This window comes from Molothrus ater, chromosome 3 (genome assembly GCF_012460135.2).
Source record: "Molothrus ater isolate BHLD 08-10-18 breed brown headed cowbird chromosome 3, BPBGC_Mater_1.1, whole genome shotgun sequence".
Taxonomy (NCBI): Eukaryota; Metazoa; Chordata; class Aves; order Passeriformes; family Icteridae; genus Molothrus; species Molothrus ater.
Window position 1 is genome coordinate 9,255,974 of NC_050480.2, and position 20,340 is coordinate 9,276,313.

Genomic DNA, 20,340 nt, shown 5'->3' on the forward strand with positions numbered 1-20,340 from the left:
GCTTTTCAACGCTGGGGAAAAAAAAATAAGAAAAAGCCTCCAATCTCCTTCTAGCACCAACCCACACAGCCCTGATGCTTGTGGCTGCTGGCATTGCAGGGAAGCTTCTGGCTGGAACAATTCCTTCAGGTAGCCTTGAGCGTTTGTCACTCGGGCAGTAGACAAGGGGACAAGGGCATCTTCCTCTTCAGGAGAGACAATAATTATTAAAAAAAAAGACTCAAACCCCCTCCCCCCCCCCCAAAAAAAAACCCCAACCCTGGACAGAACAACCCCTGACATGCATAAAACAGACAAAAATATTTCAAGAAATGTTATTTCATGGATGACTGTAGCATGTATAGAAATGGTGGAGTTTTCTGTTTAGCAGGTGGCAGAACTGCTAATGGTATCCTGAACTTCACATTCTGCATTACTAACAGCTTCAGCATTATGTACTTGTTAGTCAATTTATGAGGCCCATAAGTAGTTCAAGAAACTTAGGAATGAGCCCATAAATGTCATCTGCAGTTTGTGAACTGCAAGTATCTGACTGTTTTGATCAAGGTTTTTATGGGAAAGTTAAATGTTTATTAAAATTATTTACTACTGCCCCACAAAAAGGGAGCAAGCCTGCTGAAGAACTTAGGTAGTGATAAGATGTGATAGGTTGTAGGTCAAATGAGTTGGCAGAAAAGCATTTCTGTTTATGTTTAAGCCTAAATTTTTATACAATTCAAAGTTTAGAGTGCATTTAGGTGACCGAGAAAAGGTCTGTGGAGAGGAGGAATTTTCCCTTTCCCATAACCTGCTGTCAGAAATACATGATCTCATCCGGCTGCTTTTCTTGTTCTCAGCATTAGCCTTTTTCTAACACTTTCTGTCCTTGGAGAAATGAATAATAGTGCAACTTAGTTAAAGAAATCACTTTCTGCTCATTCCTTTGTAGCAGTCCACACCGGCATCTCGATTTATGCTCTTTAACAGATCAGTCTCACTGATGAAGCTCAGCTATATTACACTGGAATCTATTAACTTTTTAAACTTTATTATTTCAGTCACAATTAAGACTATCTGAAGCCTCTTCATAAAAAAGGGCCATATCAAAAGCTGTACGTTACCAACTGGATCAATGGATGCATTCATTCTGCATCAAAAATACCTTAAGAAGGACAGATCTCCTGGGGAGGCAAATCTGTATCAACATTTCAGTCTCTTGAATACAGAAGTTTGATACAACGTGATGCAACACCTGAGCTTCCCCTCCTTTCAATTAACTGAGAAATAAAAATTGTCCTTAGAAGGGAAGAAATGCATTTGTATTGTTTCGTTTTCAGGTTTTCCGCCCTTTCATAGCATCATAATGTTCTTTTCATGGGTGGAAAACTTAATCTTCAAGTTCAAGCCTAGATTCTTCATACAGTTCAGGATGAGATGACTTGGAATACCGGGAATATTTCAGATGTAGAAAATCACCCAATTCATCCAGAGCATTCAAAACCTGTAAGACCATGATACTTTGTCAATTCTATTGGAAAAGAAATGAACTTCTACTAACTTTTACTTTAGTGCAGAACAAGAAGATTATTTTAAAAAAATCAATTAACGTTTAAAGGACAAATGGGCAAATTTTGCATTCAGTCAACAACAGTGAACATCAGTGCAGTTGTAGATGTACAACAGCATCTATGAGAAAGGAATTTACTCCTTCAGTAGGTTATGGTTTATTAGTAAGTACATTAATTGAGCACAGATGAAAAAAAATTACTTTTTCCAAAAGCACAGAGAGATAACAACCAAGATAAAAAGTTATCTTTGCATGTGCAACAGAAATGTGTGAGGCTATACTTCAGTATTCCTCTATAGCTCCCAAAGACTGGGGTTGCCAATGCATTTTCTTAGGTAGTACTCAGCTCACAGTGCTGAGCAGAGTCAGCATAAATAGTCTGAATAGTTTAAGACGATTTTAGTGAATGTCATTATTTTCTATATCACAGGGACAAATTTTTCTTCATTAATACTGTAATGCAATGTGCTGAGCTGTGTCCCCAGCTCTCAGTGGATTCAAAAAGTAGCTGAGGAACTCTGTACCATAGGGAAGCAGCTCAGTGTTTTGCAGCATCTGACCCCCATTCAAGAGCAGCCAACTTTTTGGCATCAAAGAAGGAAACAGCAACTTTGATTTTAAGCCTGTTTCTGTTAAGCCACTAAAACAAGCTCATAAACAAAAAGTAATTTAGAACAAAAAGAAGTAATTTAGTAATGGTTTATGCAGAAAGATAGCTTCCAGGTCATTAAGGAAGTTATTCTTGGGAGCTTGCCCTTGCATAGATCTTTTCTCTTTAGTTGCAGGCTGAGTTACTAAAGGGAAATGTTTTCATTGTGCTTGTTACCTGTTGTTACCCTGGGTTTAGGCACACTCACAAAGTGTTTTGTCCTAAAAGCTTTCTTTCTGCAAGTAATTAAAGCCAGGGCATTTCCATTCCCCCATGCTGTAAGAGAGCCACAAGTACTGTGGCAAAAGCACAGCATGTTCAGTGATGGCTGGGGAGGGCCAGACCTTCCCTGGAAGCAGCAAGGTGCAGGTAGCAGGAAGTGAATGCACCATGATGGCCCAAAAATGAGGTGGGCTTGACATTTGGGGGTGGGGAGAAAGGAAAAAAATCAAAGCAGCAACCTCAAGAGATAAATCTTCAGATCAACTTCACTGCCTGTTACATAAACCAAAATCCTCACAGTCAAACAGCAAAAGCTGGTAAGGACCAACGCAAGAACATAGCTATGCTCTGCTCTACAAAATACTACCTTGGTATTATACCTTGTTAATAACTACTGAACCTTTAAAAGCAACAGGAATTTTACACTGCACACATGCAAAGCAGGTTTTTGATGTTGTTTTAAAGCTACCTACACTGGTATGGGAGCTGCTCAGCAGGACAGGGCTCCAGCCCCCATATCCACGTGTATCTCAGGATGCAAAAGGAGATTCAGGAGCTCTCTGCAGACCCCAGTGCTTGTCTGCATGAACCAGTGGCACATTTAACCCAAATGCATTTCCATGTTCAAGGATTTTTTGCTTTGACCATCAACACTCGTGCAAAGAGAGGAAAAGCAAAGCCTGAAATTTATTGTTAAGCCTCTTTGTTTCATGCCTCTAAGTTGGCTTATTCTGAGAATGAAAGTATCTCAAGCCAGGCCAAAAACACCTTCGGCAAAAAAAGGAAATGAAAAGTTTCAAAGAGTTTATTTTAAACATATTTCCACGTTGGAACAGAGGTTTATGATGGAAGTCTCAACACAGTCTTAATGATATTTCTGATATCAGAGAAAGATACAGAACTGAAACTTTCCAGACAGCACCAATTAAACTTGATGAGGTTCAAACAGTTCCAAAACTGTTTGCAATTTCCACCTGTACCCCCAAGGCTGTCCCATATACTTCTGCAGTTCAAGAAACAGATGGAAATATGGAATGGAACTATGGGTATGGAAAACTTGATTTTCAATTATTTCCATATAGTTTCAGGTTTCCTACTCTGATAGTTTTGACATAGCATTTAACTTTTGTCTTGCTGTGCTTTTCATGTAGGTTTTTATTAGTGATGACAGATTTGGTCACTATTAGAAATAGAAGAACATAAGAAGTTAACTGTCTCATAACTTACTTCAGAAAATAAAATGTATAAGGCTCAAATGCCTTTAAAGATCAAGTGCCAAGGCCATGAAAACAAACGTAGAAATGAATTATTGAGATTCAAAGTAACAGAGGCAGAGCTTCTCCTGGTCTCCTTGGCACCTGAAGTTGATTTGGGCAGGACATGTGCTGCACTCACCGTGTCCAGCATCTCCCGTGTATGTGCAGCTGACACACAAAAGCGAGCCCTGGACTCTGTGATAGGAGTAGCTGGAAACCCAACCACGACCACCCCGATGTTCTTTTCTAACATGCGTCTTGCAAAAGCCCTAAGGAGAGAAAAAGCAGAAGGAGAAAAAATCAAAAATAAATTATCCCCAATAAACTGAACACAGACAGAAAACATTCACATATAATGCAACATTAGGTAAAATCCTGTTTTCAATTCATTGAATATTCCCACTGATTTCTGTAAAAGCCAGAAATTTACCAGCAGGACTGAGATTCTCTGCTGCTTAGCAGCTCATGAAGCCAAGTGGGTGTGAAATACTAGAAATGTGATGGCACAGAGGGCTCTGCAGGTAGACATGATTCATTTATGTCAATGAAAGTCTCTGAGTGCAAGTCAAACCTTGTGGGTATTCACAGTCCATAAGGATGGAAGAGGTTGGGTTTGTGGAAGGTATAAATTCTTGGTTCCTGAACACCAGTAGGAATAAACCAATCTGTGTGATGGTTTATTTGCTCTCACAATTGATCTGTTAGTTAGGAAGGCTTGTGTAGCATGTATGACCTATAGCCCACAGCCACCCTAAGCTACCTACAAATACTTCCTACAGCTCAACACTCCCATTATGCTACTTCTGACTTCTGGTCTCTGTGTCCAAGTCAGTGCACAAGTGATGCTTGAGATGAACTGAATGATAAAACATGTAAAGAGCATTCAAAGATCAGATGGGGAAAAAAAAGCATCCTTCTGAACCAGTTCATACATCAAAGGCAATGCACCTCCTTTAATAATTACAAATTCAAAATAAAAAAAAATTCAAATTCAAAATGTTATCAAAAGTATTATTCCAGACCATGTTAAAAAAGGAAAAGAGAAAAATTTTAAAATTCTGACATCTGGAACAACTCAAAATTAAACCTAGGACCAAAAGGAAAACAGAACTAAATGACAGATTCAAACTACAGTGTATGTTTCCCCTGGGAAGCACCTACCACAGAGAACATCATCTTCTGCAGTGTGTACCAAATAACCCACAAAATTCAATAGTGTTTATTTTGCCAGCAAGGTTCTTTCAGTACTTACCCTATCTTACCAGGCATATAAAGGAGCAAGGGAACAACAGGAGAATCATCATTGCCATAAATGATGAAGCCCATTTCATGCAGTTTTCGTCTGAAGTACCTTGTGTTTTTCTCCAGCTGACGTACTCTTTGGAGCCCTGAAACGAGCCAGTCAGGAGAAAAGTCAGTGCAAAGATCATAACTGGAGTCTAGTCACAGGTAAGAATCAGGGCTGGGGGATAACAGTTTGGCTGAAATGTGAATGTTGCTGTTTGATTGAGAAGAAAAACATGGAATGAGCTAAATGCAGCTGCATTGATTATTATGGCATTGTATAGGATGGATGGCTGATACTCCTGTACTTGTGAGGTGCCTTCCCATGGACAGAAACAGTCCCTGTCTGGGGACAGACATGTGGACAATTCCCTGGACTTTGTTGTACTAATAAAGCCTGCTAGATGACACACACCTACAGAGAAGTAGTGCAGACAGGACATGGAAATAGAGTATTTTCTTTCTCAACATAACTGACTATTATCTCTGCATTGTCCCTGGCCTCATTTAGCCATGGCTCCACAGATGGGACCCCAGCAAAACTGACAGAAGAGTTGAAAACAATTATTTTTAATAAAGGAAAAAGACAAAAAAACAGCAAAGAAAAATGAGCTTGAAAAGGTATTTCAGCCATTTCTTTTGCAGTGCCACAAAGGAGGTGGTTTCTGACAAGTGCAATTGCTTCCCAACCCATTGCATAAAGAGGCAAGAAACATTACTGTAGTAGGAGCTATGTCCTTCCACCATTCCACCTGCATTATCTCTAATCAGTGAGCTGATCTGTGTGCTGCTTTTGCACTGCTGTGAGGTGCTGACAGGCATGGTGCCACCTCCTCCATACCCACATGCCTGCCCAGTGCCAGCTCAAGTTCACACAGCCAAATCGAGCCAGGTCTGCATCTGCCTGACCTTGCCAGGAACAAAACTGCCAAGGCACCCTTAAGCAGATGGAGTCTCCAAACCTAATCACTGTTCAGTAGCTTGTGTCTGCCCAGCAGAGGTGGTGAGAATGTGTGGTAAGACTGGGAGTTAGCAGGACACAGTTACACTCTCAACTTTCATTTTCCTGCTGTTCATCAGCCCATACTTTCAATTTCACTTACATTATGTCACCAGACATGAACACTGAAACCTCCAGTGCAACTCATTTCCTCTCTTCCCTTTGCCTTTGCACGGATATTATGTTTTCACTCTCCATTTATGTTTTCATTTTACTTTACATTTTGTTGGCTTCATTCTTCATTTACCGCTTTCTGCTGTCACCATTCTCTGACTGGATGCCAGCTTCCTAATTCCCCATCTTGCTCTGAGTAATCACAGTGGCCAGTAAGGCACTTGTAGCAGCTACATGCTACCTTTGGTAGATTTGTCCTCAGACCACATTCTGCCCCCAACATCTGCTCTGGCTTTTCTTCCTTTTCCCTCTTGCCTGAAGTGGGGCATCAGCACACTTACACAAACCTCTTCTACATTAATATTTCTGAACATGTGTAGGGTTGAACAAGATCTACTACTTCATTTGTTCTGTATCCTCCAGAGTCAAGGTCCTGCCAGTGTTCTGGCTGGGAAATTTATAGGGAAACTGGGACTTGCTTCACAGTGTTCGGTGTTTTGCTTGAACAAATTAAGAGATCTCATAAAAACAGTGCATTTGTAACTTTATGCACAAAACTGCCCACGCAGACAACCTGTTACTGACAATCTCAGTCATTCAGTTTAAAGCACTCAGTGGAAGAGATCTGCTGGGTTAGAAAAGGCCACAAATAGTTTAACTATCTCTCTAATGCTGCTAAAGCAAAAACAGCTGTGCCAGAGCAAGGAAAACAAATGAAACACAAAAGCATCCTACTACAAAGCTTTCCAGTCACTAATAAAAACAATAGTCTGTGGTATTTCCAAAAATATTTTTGGTGTAGTAGATCTCAAAGAAACAGGAGGAAGTATTGAGGAGGAGGAGGAGGAGAAGGGAAAGGGAGATGATGGTAAGGACAGGGAGTTAAAGAACTACAGAATAACGTGGTTGAAGTCTAAAGAGAGAATTTTTCCCTTGTAAGAAATTGTAAAGACGTTATTAGCACCTCCTCAATGTCCAAGCTATGAGGAGGAGGGTGGGGGAGTAACCTGAACTCAGTGCTCAAAGCCACTGCTGCTTCTTGCTATCTTAGCAGCCCCTGAGCGAGTTTCCAAACTCTCAGTTGGAAAGCATTTGAAACTACTAGATTTTCAATTAGGGAAAGCTTTTCATAAATGCAGATGTTCTTGGCGAGTGCAGCTTAAGCCTTGCTGCCTTCTCCTTTCTATTCATGTGTTTACCACAGAGCTGGAAGCACAGTGTGAGCCACTCAGGATTCCAGGCTGTGCTGTTCGCTATTTATCAAACCATATGCGCAGGACCCAGAGTTGAACAGTTTTGTCTCCACTTATTTTTGGTGTTGGAAATTTAGACTCCAGCTAAGGAAACTTTAGAGCTGGAGGTTCAGGCAACCTCCCAAAAGTCAAACACCTCTTCCTTTTCTAATCTTCCTTTCCTGGTTCTATATCCTCAAACAGTCTGTGATGTGAGATCCCCCCTTTCAAGGCTCCCTCTGTAGCTCATTTCAAGCCAGCCAGTGCTGATGCAAAAGAGCCACTTGGATGTTTTAGCAATATCCCAGAATACTAATTTCATTTGCAGGGATGCATTAAAGAGCCAAATAAAAGATCAGAGCACTCACATATATCTGGAGGGAAAAAAAGCACATTAGGAGACGATTGCTACACACTCTGTATTTGTGGGTGGGTGGCTGGGAGGAACCTATTTCTTTACCAAATGTCAACACTTTCTCATGTTAAGTTTTGTGGTCAAAGAAAACAGACACACATCATATATGCAGAGTTCTTATATGCTGTCCCAATAAGAGCAATAAACCATTAAAATTTGTAGCTGGATTTCAACACTCTTTTTCATTCTTTTATGGGACCTTCCAACATCAGATAAAGAGGCAGATCTGAGCAAAATGTTTATTTTTGTCTCACTGGCCTGATTTTGTCCCCACACTGCAGATTAAGAGTGATGAATTCAGTTTAGAATCAGGTCTTAATCCAAATTCACTGTGGGATGTTTAACTAAAGGCACCACATTTAGGAAGCATTTTCTTTGATTCCTGAGGCTGGGATCTTGCATCCTTTAATATTTATTGAGGGAAAATCTGCCAAGCAGACTTGAACTAAAGAATATGCCTGCGTCTATGTAAGTGTAAGAATTTACCTGTATGGGACTAATTAGAGGATCAGGTCCCTAGACAGTAAATATTTGTTACAAAATTCTTACTTTGCCAAATCCTTGAGGATTTACAGTCTATGCAAAGAGCTTATAGCACAGCATGCAGCATATCCAGAGAGTTATATTCCATGAAATATGTGAACCACAACACAGCATATGTTTGGAAAAAAACCAGCCTGGACAGGGAAGACCAACACTCCTCTATTTGAAACTAAGCACACTAATGCTCCAGAGTATTCAGCTAAGGCTGAGAATAACTTTATTAAGTGCTCTATACCTTCTTATTGGTTAAATTAAGAAGGGACAGAAGGAGAGAAAAGTGAACAATAAACAATTCCCAAATTTCACAAGTGATCTTCAGGCTGCTGGGAGCACACATAGGTGGTTTATGGGGATTTTTCTGAAATAAAGGATTAATTGCCTGGATGGTACAAGAAAAGCAGATTTACTGCATCAGCAATCCACCTTCTGCTGGCAAATTTAGAGTTTTCATTTGGTTGCACCACTTTAAAAATATTTGGTTTATTGCAAAGTTCTAAGGTGTCGGCAATTCTGGGAAAAATGCTGATTATATTTTTATGTGACATGGATCATTGCATACTGCTGGCTTTAGCTCATTAATTTATGCAGGCTTTTAGAAGGTTTTATAGCTCAAAATTAATATGGTTTAGTTGAAAGAAAGATACCAAAAGAAGGCAAGAGAGAGAGAGATAAATAATAAAATGCAGTAGCTCATAATTTCCTTGAAGCAACCAACATTTTAAGAGAGCCACTTGGAGTAACAGACTTGGCAGAAGCTTTGTCACACATTTTCAGGGCACCTGACATCAGGAAGGCATTCTGATTACATATCTGAGGGCCTGATCTGAGGCTGGCTTTACCTGGCACAGCCTCACGCACTTCAATAGAACTCTGCTGTTCATGCCAGCTGAGGACCTTATCCTGGCAGCAAAAGGGGCTATAAAACTATCAGCTCTCTAAAACAAAACTTCATTTTCCTCTTCCAGAGATGTCTGCTTTTGCCTCCTGCAAAATGCTCAAGAGCAGAGAAGCTGCCTGCATCCAATTCCTGCACAAACACTCCACCTTTGAAGTCTTCCTGTCGGCTCCTACGCTTGGAAGTTGTGACTCAGTCGACTGAAAAGAGGAATAAGCAACCTGGAGCCTTTCATATCAAGATCTCAGGTGTAGGAGGTGAAGGAGAGATATTTTTCCTGAACCCAAGCCAGGAAAGCTAACCCCACACCGTGCTGGTTTTTGGCAGGAAGGGGACTCTTCAAGACACAAATCCACCTGCTTTAATCTTCTCCAGCTGTTGTTCCATAGGGTCTTTCTAGATAATTTGTTACACAATTGAGCTTGAACATACTAGTGTCAGTGTTCCTTGGATGGAGCACTCAACTCCCTGCCTTCCTCTACTAGCAACTAGCTAGGAAAAAGCAATCTTCCATAGGCTGAAAAAACCTGGAAAAAAATAGCTCTTTCCCACTAAACTATTGCAGATGGACAGATTTCCTTTTTTTTTTCCTCTGGTTCCATTGTAAGAGTAACACACATGTACCTCCATGTGCATTAAATCACAAATAGAATGCTATAAAAGTGGGGCACCTAAAGGAAATATGTTCTCAGATAAAACAATCTTCATAAAAATAACTTTGCTATGAACTGGGGAGAAGTGAAGACATTTACTTCTACAATCTAATGCTAACTAGAAATCTAGTAATTTCAACTTAATTCAGTTGCTAAATAATCCCTTAAGGACTTATTTTAACTGTAAACTGCTGTAAAACACTTTCCAGAGAAGATTAAGGGAAGAAAAATAGCAATTTCACTTGAAGAAGAAAGGAGAAAAACTCTAAAGATTTGGTCATTTGTACTTTATTTCTCGAATGAGTCAGATCTGCCTACCCAGCACTTTATCTATATTCAAATACAGAGTGCAGGGACAGCCTTGGCTGGGCCCTATTTCCTCCCAGCACAGGTGATCAATCACAGAGGGCTCCATCCCACTGCTGATGCTTATGTCAGGATACAGGGAACATCTATCCATGGGCAGGGTCTACCAGAGGATAACAGCACTGGTTTAACTTTGAGTATGAAATAATTTTGAATATGAAAAAAGTGACTGCAAATGAGGCAGAATTTGATTAATCCTCAGAGATGTTGCACATCACTGCAAACACTCTTAGCCCAAAGGCCCTGCTTGTTCAGATCCACTGACCCTCCATGGATACATCTGATGTCCTGTGGCAGGTGGATCACATGGCAGTGTCTGCGCTAGAACAGCAGGTCTCCCTCATTTTGAGCAAAGATGTCAGAATTTAGCTCTGTTTCATCATCCACTGTGATGTTCACCTTAGACAAACAATAATTGTGGCAGCATATTATCATCACTAATCTCTTCACTGTAGTCATGACTGGGAGCCCTAGTCATGGAGCCAGTGCTGTGCAAACAGGGAATAAATGTGCTTAAGTGTTTGAAATGTAACCACATCCTTACTGGGAATGCTAACTTTAAATTAAGCCAGGGTTCAAGCATTCTGCTTGCTAAGGACCTAAGAGAAGCAATCCCCTCTGAATGAAGCAGCAAAATGAGAATTTGAAAAAGGCTTTATTTAGCATGACTGATTCTGCAAACTGTTTTGAGCAGGTCCAAGGGGTCCATTGCTAAGTCGCTTGCAGATTTAAAGCTTACAGCAATAGTTTCACGATCAGTCCAGTCTGGCACAGATTTATTTTGCTGCAAAATGGATTGTTCCTCTTGGCTCCAGCTGCTCAAGTCCTGACAGTGGCACTCATGGAGCCATTTGGCAGATTGGCTCTGGGAGCCAGTTTGGGTTAGCCATGGGCTAACCATTTTGTGGGAGGGCTGGTTATTTTTCAGCTACATCAATGCTCTGATTCAGTTCATTGCACGGCTGCATGAACACTCACACTGGCACAGGGAGAAGGGGCACAAGAAAGGGGATAGGCAGGGCGAGGAGAAATTGGGGACAAGGCTGCACTTCCCTGCACCAGCGTTGGTTCATGTCAGGTCATAGTGATGTGGAACTAAGGTTTCCAAATTTACAGAGCATCCTGACAGAGCAAAACTAATGTTTTCAAAAGACTATTGAGGACAGATAGCAGAGGAAGGTGGAAACTGATTTTAAGGAGGTGGTCCTCCAGTTATACAAAAAATCTAAGGCTAATGGAAGTATCTTTAAAAGGAACCTTTTAAAAACAGTTTCTTTAATGCCAAACCAAAACAGAAAGCAGCATTCTGCCATTTCTCACAGTCTGAACGAGCTCAAATGCAAGAACTCAAGAGTTTGCTAAAAACACAAATGAAAACAAATAGTTCCAAAAAGATAAACCAATCAGCACAAATGGCAAAGTAAATGAACATTTTAAAGAAACACAATCTAAACAACTTCAGGAATTATCTTTTAACAAAACATATTTTACTTGTAGATTCCAGAGGACAAGCTTTTAAATCTTTCAGCATCCCATAAAAACATAAAAAATGCCCACTTCTGTTGGAGGATTATTGTTTGCCCATGCATTAAACAGAAAAAACTGTTTCCTTTACAAATGCTGCAATTTGCTTTTTTCACCAGTATAATCTATTATTAGTCATCAAAAAAATTGCTTTGGACTTGCCAGCAGTTTTAACTCCGTCTGCCTAGTGGTTCTATTTTATCCCTATCAAATTTAAGTGTAAAAATATGCTTTCAGCATTCTCATGCAGAAAGTGGGGAGGAAGAAAAGGTCTGAGGGCACAGCTGGAGGGGCTGTGTTGCATGCAAGTAAGTGTACTTGCAAATTTGTGCGGGGTCCAAACATTCTGAGTCAACTCCAGTGTCATCATGGGATAAAAAACCACTAAGGCAGCTGCTGAGTTTCCTGAGGTATCTCCAGTGGTGCAATGAGAAAGCCACGAGGAAAACACATAAAAAATGTCTATATTATGAATTATAAAGAGTAAATGCCATGGGAACTTCTGCTTCCCATATTTCCTAATAAATGAGGAGAGACACATTTGAGAAGAAAAGGCCACAAAGGCTTAAGAGGGATAAAATAATTTCTTTTTTTTTTTTTTAATAGACTACATGAGCCGAACTGCAGAACTTGCTGCCTTATGACATTACAAGAGGAAATACAGCTGCCAGAATTTCATACACTTTTGAACAACTCTATTATAGGAACTATGAAAGTGTCTATGATGTTATGGCACTAAGAACAAATGTGTTTTGTTCTACAAGACATCAATTTTCAGAGTTCTGTAAAACATGGCACTGAGAAAAACAGGACTTTTACTCCACTAAAAATTTGATATCACATTTGCATATTTTGTAGTCAGTTTCAGATATTTTGTTTCAGTTTCTTCTTGAGCAACTTGCTCAAGAAATAATAGTAATATTGACCTCAACCTGTTCCTCCTTCCTAGGTAGGAACAATGCTGAGTATCAGTTTTGAGGGAGCTACTTCTTCTCCTAAATTAGCATTTCTCACCCTTCATTTTCTCAAGTCACCACAGAAAACATGGCAAAATAAATAAAACTGTAATAGCTGGCTGTGGGCTCTGTAATATCCTCCCAGTGACATTATCACAATATTGATGTCCCACAACTATCACAAATATTGATGTGGGATAGACCCACATGTTTATACCCTTCAGTGTGGAACAGACACTGGCTGTGGGTAATTTCCAGCTGAAGAGTTTAGGTTTCACAGAATTATTCTGAAGGTGCTAACTTGTTCCTTCCTTGTGATGAAGCAGTACTCCCTGGGCCCATAAACATCTATTCATATCCTGCAGTCATGCATCCCCTAAACAGATCCTATCCTGGAAATGCCCATCTTGATTCATTTTCCAAGCAACCATATTCTTACTAATTGAAAATAAAAGAAGGAAATACAAAATCAATTGGATGCACATCAGGATACACAAGCAGTATCTGCACTTCTGGCTCTGGCATTACCTACTATATAATTGCATCTTTGCTACTCTTTTTTAAGTCAGCTGCTTAACAAATTAGTGGAGAATAACCAGCAAGAAATTAAAGAGATTATAATCGCTTATATCTGGGAAAATAAAGAAGACTAAAAAAATGGATTTTTCTGAGTGGCAACTTAAATGACCAAGTCAGTTTTCCTTCTCCTAGTTATCTATTAATCTGCCAAGGAGTCACAAAGTTCAGATATAAGAACATGCTGGGTCAACACATTTTTTGTCCCCTTATTTCATCCTCTTTCCAACAAGCACCCTCTAATTCACATGGAACTTTTTAGCAAACTCTAATTTCATTATTTTCTAACACATTCCCAGTGATTTTTGCAAGGGTCACCCCCTAGAGAAATAACCTCTGGAAGATAAGCCCTTAGTGGACCTCTCCTTATAAAGGATTCCCTAAATTGTCCGGTGGGAAGAGAATGCTATTTGAAAAAAATTGCAGAATAAACTCCTTCTATGGATCAGAGAGGCTTCCAGAGAACACATGTTCAACACTGCCCTGCAGCAATTTCAGTTTACTTGAAACTTCTCTGCTCCACATCTCATGCTCTCACAAGAACGACTCGCATGCAGGATTCACCACCTTCCATGACAGTGCACCAAAAGAACTTTGCCTTGGAATGAAAAATATCTAAGGAGAGACAGTGCTTTCTCCCTTCTTTCTGTTCCTTGCTCCTTTCTAAGCCACCACCTTCCTCTCTCCAATGCCAAAGCAATGCATTTTATGTAGTGTGGTCCAGCACAGCATTTTTTCCCCCTGTATTTTGGCTTGTGGCATTTTTTGTAGTCCACAAGACAGCCTAATGAGGCGAGGCCCACATGAAAGAAAACCCAAAAGACTAAAATAATGAGTCTGGCTCAGAAGGACAAGAAACATTTTTACACATCACAGCCAGCTTGCTAGCCTTTGTGCAATGGTCTAAGTTGTATATATGATTTATTCATTTGTTTTTCTACTCATTTGCATTTCATATTACAAGACAATTAAAAAAAATTGACAGAACACTAATTTACTTCATAACGGATTTGCAGAAGACTTAATAAGCTCTTATTCTGTGCAGAAATCCAAACACTGTCTCATTAAACAACACTGCTTGTTGAAGAGAAAATGCTTCAAACTCTTAGACCTAAGACAGACATGCACATCTTCAAATACTCCATCTTGAACCCAGTTCTCCTGTTATCCTGCACTGAACTGCATGCAGAATCACGCTAGCTGAGGAGCATTTTTAACAGCCTTTGAAGGCCGGGAAATGCTCTGCGTGTTTCGTGTTTTTACCCGGAGCATCTGCGAGCGCCTGAGTCAGCGAGAGCCGGGCAGGCTCAGTGTCAGACCGCCCTCTCACGGTAACGCCAGCGCAGGAGCCACGAGAGAGATGTCAGAGACCGTCTCTTATCCCCAACACATGCAGGCATCAGCACATGCAACCAGGACCTGCCAAATTTCAAGTTGGAAGCAGTTTTTTATGCTCCGGCTTCTCTGCGAAAATGACAAAAGCATCGCTTTCTACTCGCGCTGGAGTTTTGCTGCTTTTTGTCCTTGCACTCAGCAGAATTTGGAACTGGGATTGGATTCTCCATCCCTCCTTCATGTACTCTGGGTCTTGTAAGTTGTGGCCTCATTAATAGCCTTGTCTCTCGAAACAGCCCTCTAGGGCACTGCAGCGGAACAGTGCACAGCAGTATCTTACCTGCTCTCATCTACCCTTTATCTCTTCCATTCCCACTTTATCCCAGTCATTTCTATCAGGGAGGACTAATACAGAATTAATTCTGTAACAGAAAATAGCACTGCTGGACCAGTATAAAAGAGATGGCAATTCAGAGCAGAGTCTGTATCTTCAGCGGCAAGTTAAAGAATATCATGACTTTCACGCATTCCTGAAAGAAAACTACACAAATTCCATCACTTTTTCTCCATGTTGGGATTTAAGTCCTAGAATACTGAAAACATATCAGCATTGCTTTGAAACAGTAATAGATAGGTATGTCACAGTTGTTTTGTTGTTTGTTGTATAGGAAACACATTACACAGAGGATAAAACATCACATGGATAAAAACATCACACAGAGGATTAGAAAGTAGCTGCATCTGCAACTTCAAGAGATGAATAGAAATACACCTAATTATTCATGAGGACACCAAAGTAGTCAATTCTTTTGGGACAAATTGCAGTACAAAACTAGGCTCAGGACACCATAATTGATGCCTGAGTGAGGTAGGAATTATTATAATCATCTTCTCGTACTATTATTTAACATACAATACCTGTTCTGAAATGCTGCACCATGCCTGAGTTGCTTGCCATTTTGAAGGTTTACACTTACAAAGAAGCTAAACTGACAGCACCTAGCCCAAAAATGAAGTCATATCCTTATGAAACCCACTAAAAAGTCAGAAAATATACTCCAAGGGAAATCTATGTATTTCAATTTGTTGCTGTAAAGCAGGATGGGCTGGCAACTACACAGCCAGAACTCCAAAATATTTCCATCTCTACTGCATGTGGATGAGTATGGAAAAATCCCCAGGGTTTACAGTACTTAGAAGTATGATGGTTTGAGTATTAATTTTACAATAAGAAGGATTTCATTCTCACTGCTATTGCAATACTTCTTTGCTGCTGGATGATGTTTCGCAGGGAGGGGAGGGGAGGGAGGGAGGAAGTGGCGGAAGTGGCGGAAGTGGCGGAAGTGGCGGAAGTGGCGGAAGTGGCGGAAGTGGCGGAAGGAAGGAAGGAAGGAAGGAAGGAAGGAAGGAAGGAAGGAAGGAAGGAAGGAAGGAAGGAAGGAGGCTTACCTTGTGTTGTCCCGTCCAGTCCCATGAGACATTTCATTGCCCTGATGATTTGCTCTGCTACGGGGGGACACATGGATGTGGCGTACACAGCACTATGAGAATGAGTTCGTAAAAAGTCCACAAGGTCCTTACACAAGCAAAACAGAGCATGAATGAGCTTTGAGCTGGCCAAACAGCAGATCTCCCTCTTAACTACTGCAGGAGTGGGAATGTGCAGAAGCAGGAGGACATTTCACCAGCTATTGGATTGCATTCTTGACTGCCACTGTTAATACACGGCCTGAAGGAACATCAGGCAGGTCCAAATGCTTTACCATGTAAGTGGGACAATTACAGCTGAAACAAAAGTCTGGAATAGAATAATGTTTACCTCTGTGCTCAGACTTATTATAAAGTAGCCAAAATAATTTCAAGACCAATGCACAGCTGCACTTAAAATAATGCTGCTCAGTTCCCCTCTGGTAATGAAACAAAGGCCTATATGACATCAGTATAAGTCCTCTGCTACATCACCTAGCCCAGGAAAAACAACCTCACTGAGATCTATCTTTGTCTATAAGGACATAAATTTTCAATCAAAACTTTCAATCAGTGTGGCAGGTACAGTCATGTCAGAGTTGGTATAATTGCTTTAACATTTCCTAAGAACACAATCTGTCCTCTTAGAAAAACCACTGATATACTGTAGGCATGTCTAAAACACCAGTAACTCTCCTGAATTCAGGCATGCAGTAGGAATTCAGATCTTACTAAGATCATAATTTTTATAACAACTTATATCTCCTAGTACAAAATATCAGAGTAACAGTTACCACACTAAAAATTGAGTGCGTGTTAGTGAGGAAGGAATGAGGCCTGCTTGAAAATTGACTTTGATAAAAAAATAAAATCAGAAAAGAAAATCCAGTGAGAGTAACACAAATCACTACCAAAATGCTGTATGAATCTACACAGTAACTCCAGTGCTGAGGATAAAGATTTGCCTAACCTTACACAGGTTGTGCATGGCCATACTGCAATTGTATTCCTAAGGGTTTTGGTTAAAAGTTAAGAAGGCTTCTGGGCTCCAGCTGATGCAGAATAAACAGCACCACTGTGAGTTTTTGCCTACAGAAAGGAACATAAGTGGGTGAATGGGTGACCAGCCTTCCAAGGCTGAGAAGCCTGAGGCAATACTTAGTGATACACATAGGCATGAAAAGAGTGACCTGTTTTCACTCAAAATAACCTCCCAAGGATTAGAGGATAAATTACATGGGAGTTTACTTTTCACAGATCTAATCTTTCTATACTTTCTAGCTACATTACCCACATTATTTTTGGTAAGAAATAAATGTACAGATACAAATTCAGGAAGCCAAGGAAACAAAGAAAATTGATTATTGATCTATTATGATGCTCGGTTTTAAGATCTCCAGGGGCAAACTCAAAAAAGACAGTAAGAAATACACAGTTTATACTTCCTTATAGCCCTTTTATTCTACTGTACGGCTACCCTTATTAATGTTATCCTGACAACAACCATATGGGCTGAATAAACAGGCTTCCCACTCATTCAGCAGACTGCTTAAAAAATACATTCAGCTGGGTATGAAAAGAGAAAATAATCAGCAGCCATTTGATCTCTCTGTCAAGCAACAAAACCAATGACATTTCACAATGGTGCTGATTATGCTTTCTCTTCTACACCCCCAGTTAAGCAAGCTCAGCTCTACTTTTTGTTGACATCTGTTGTTGGCAAGAGATTGTTTTGTTAATGTATGTGGAGCAACTGAGGACACAGAATTTACTATTGCAAAAGGCCCCCAGTAACCTCTTTCTCCATTCTCCTAAAAAATGCAACTATGTCAATTCACAACTCTTTAGGAATTTTATTATCAGTGGACGAAACTGTGGTTTCAATCTCTCAATATTGCTTCACATACTGTTTACAAATGTGAAAAAAGTAATGAGCAATCAGCATGCAAATTAATGTAGGGAAGTATATTAGCCAACCACAACATGTCCAAACATTTCCAAGACAAACAACAATCATCAGAGTGGCACAGAATAATACAACTCAAGCAAATTACATAATATGAACATGAGACAAAAATAAGAAAGTCTGACTGTTTGATGTGCGTTTGGGATCCAAGCAAAAATGATGCTAACTTTAGAACAGTGCTTGTGTTAAGCAGTCTGTTCAAAAAGATACTGAAAAATATCATACATCATACAAAAGCAGTTCCCACACCCTTGATGTGAAATTGTTTATGATTTCCTCTTACCTTTTTGCCAGCTATGTATCCTCCAGCTGCACCAAAGCTCTTTGTGAATGTTCCCATTAATACATCAACATCATTGGGACTCATCCCGAAGTATTCCACAACTCCTCGGCCTGTTGCTCCCACTGCTCCAATGCTGTGAGCTTCATCCAAGTAGAGGTATGCTTTGTATTTGTTCTTCAGGGAGACTATCTCTGGCAGGCGCACGATGGATCCTTCCATGCTGCTCATGGAGAGAATCAGGGGTGAACAACAAAAATCCCTGTACTCTTTTCCATACTGGCGGGAAATATAGCCATTGATTGCCTTAGTCCACCAAAGTTCTTCTGGAGTCTCAATTTTTACTTACAAGCCAAAAAAAACCCCCAAACTCGCAACCCATTCCCACTTGCACGTGAGTACAAAAGAGTTAAATGGTTTTAGAATTCAAACATTGAAAACCAGTCAAAAAGTCTTTGGATGTTTGTAAATTGTCAACGTGTGAGAGGGGAGAAGGAAAGGTGTAAAGCAAGGCGGAGATACTTACCCTAAGCAGCACACTACAGTTCATCTCTACAAAACAAATATTATAAAGAACAGCTATAATTCAGTCTGGTCCTTGCTTACTTCATTGTCAGCTACTGTGGCAATATTTGGGCATAACAGCTCTAGAGCAAATTCATCTGGTGCAGAGGAGCTGGGTCCAACATACACTGGAGATGGGCCATGTGAAACCCACAGCTGGTGCCATAAACTTTAAGCATTCCCAGTCTTCACAAAATCAGGGATTAAAACAGGCAGCTGAAATCCAGTCTTGCCAATTTTTGCTTTGATATGAACTTTTTAGGAAATGTAGCCTGCTACCTAGTAATCAAAAGTAAAAAAAAAGTTTCCATTCCTTTTCTCTTTACTTTCTTACAGCCATGCTGAAAAATGAAATATTTGGAACTGGTACAAGTTGCCCAGAGAAGCTGTGGATGCCCCATACCTGGCAGTGCTCTAGGCCAGGCTGGATGTGGCTCTGAGCAACCTGGTTTAGTGGAAGATGTCCCTGTCCTTGACAGGGGGTGTTGGAACAAGATGAGCTTTCAGGTCCCTTCCAACCCACACCATTCCATGATTCTGTGATTAATGGTGTACTGAGATTTATAGAAAGGGGAAGAGATGATCTTTTGCACTGTTGGCGGTCATGTCAGTAAATGGTGTCCAGCAAAATGAAAGTGCAGGGAGATAAATAAGAAATGCTCTCTGATCCCATAAAGATGGCCTTTGCAAAGCATTGCTGAGAAGACTTGTGTCTTGAAAACCTTTGTGAGATGACCACAGCTATGCTTTGATATGCTCAGATGCGCTCAGTATTAATTTCATAATGAGTTAATCATGTTCTCTTCCACTAGCTCTACTAAGCAGGTCTTTAAAGGCTAAAAACTTCTTATCAAACACAAATTCAGTGTCTGTGGGGCAGGAAAATCAGGGCTCTGTGGCTAAGGCCCACAGCTAAGGTGTATCCACTTGCAAATGCAATGAGTTTCAGATGACCAGAAACATGGACTTTGGTCCCAAATAGCAAGTACAAAAGAGAAGTGCAATCAATGGCGTCTTGGAAATTTTTGGATCCTGGACCAATGGCTTTCACAGGCTGCTTTGTTGCCACTTTACTTGTACTGTGCAGCTGGAAGTTTGGCACCACAAAAGGAGCACGATGTGTTTTTAGCACTCGGGAAATTTCTCACAGTTTTAGTCCTTCTTCATCCTTTGGTCTCCTGAGTAAACTTGGAAACTGGTCTCCAGTTTTGCAGGAGACCTGCCCAAAGACAAGTCTCCATTAGTGTAACAGCATGGGGGAGTAGCTATGGACAAGGGTTGCCTGTGCTGCTCACACTGGGAGGTTCAGAGAGCCTGGCTGTGTGTGCCTGGAGGCATATTTTTGGCTGTTGCTGACTGCTGGCAAATCATGTCCTTCTGTCTTGCCCAGCCATCAAAGAGGCAGCTGTAGGACTGTGTGTTGGCACCACGGTCCCTTGCAGCAAAGAAGAGTGGGCTTGTACTGCAAGCTTCTGAGGACTGGGCTTTTTCACTTTT

At 40.5% G+C, this 20,340-nt stretch overlaps 1 protein-coding gene across 1 annotated transcript in view; it reads right to left on the reverse strand.

Annotated features, from left to right (window-relative positions):
- Window positions 1-1,010: 1,010 nt before the first annotated feature.
- Window positions 1,011-20,340, reverse strand: part of SPTLC3 (serine palmitoyltransferase long chain base subunit 3) — an 88,912-nt gene continuing 69,582 nt past the window's right edge. The window contains exons 11-15 of the mRNA XM_036380410.1: window positions 18,283-18,502; window positions 16,016-16,142; window positions 4,926-5,061; window positions 3,813-3,942; window positions 1,011-1,480 (exon numbers count right to left, since the gene is read on the reverse strand). Of these exons, the coding sequence (XP_036236303.1) occupies window positions 1,367-1,480; window positions 3,813-3,942; window positions 4,926-5,061; window positions 16,016-16,142; window positions 18,283-18,502 (727 nt within the window). The 3' untranslated portion in view covers window positions 1,011-1,366. The remainder of the gene's footprint in view (window positions 1,481-3,812; window positions 3,943-4,925; window positions 5,062-16,015; window positions 16,143-18,282; window positions 18,503-20,340) is intronic.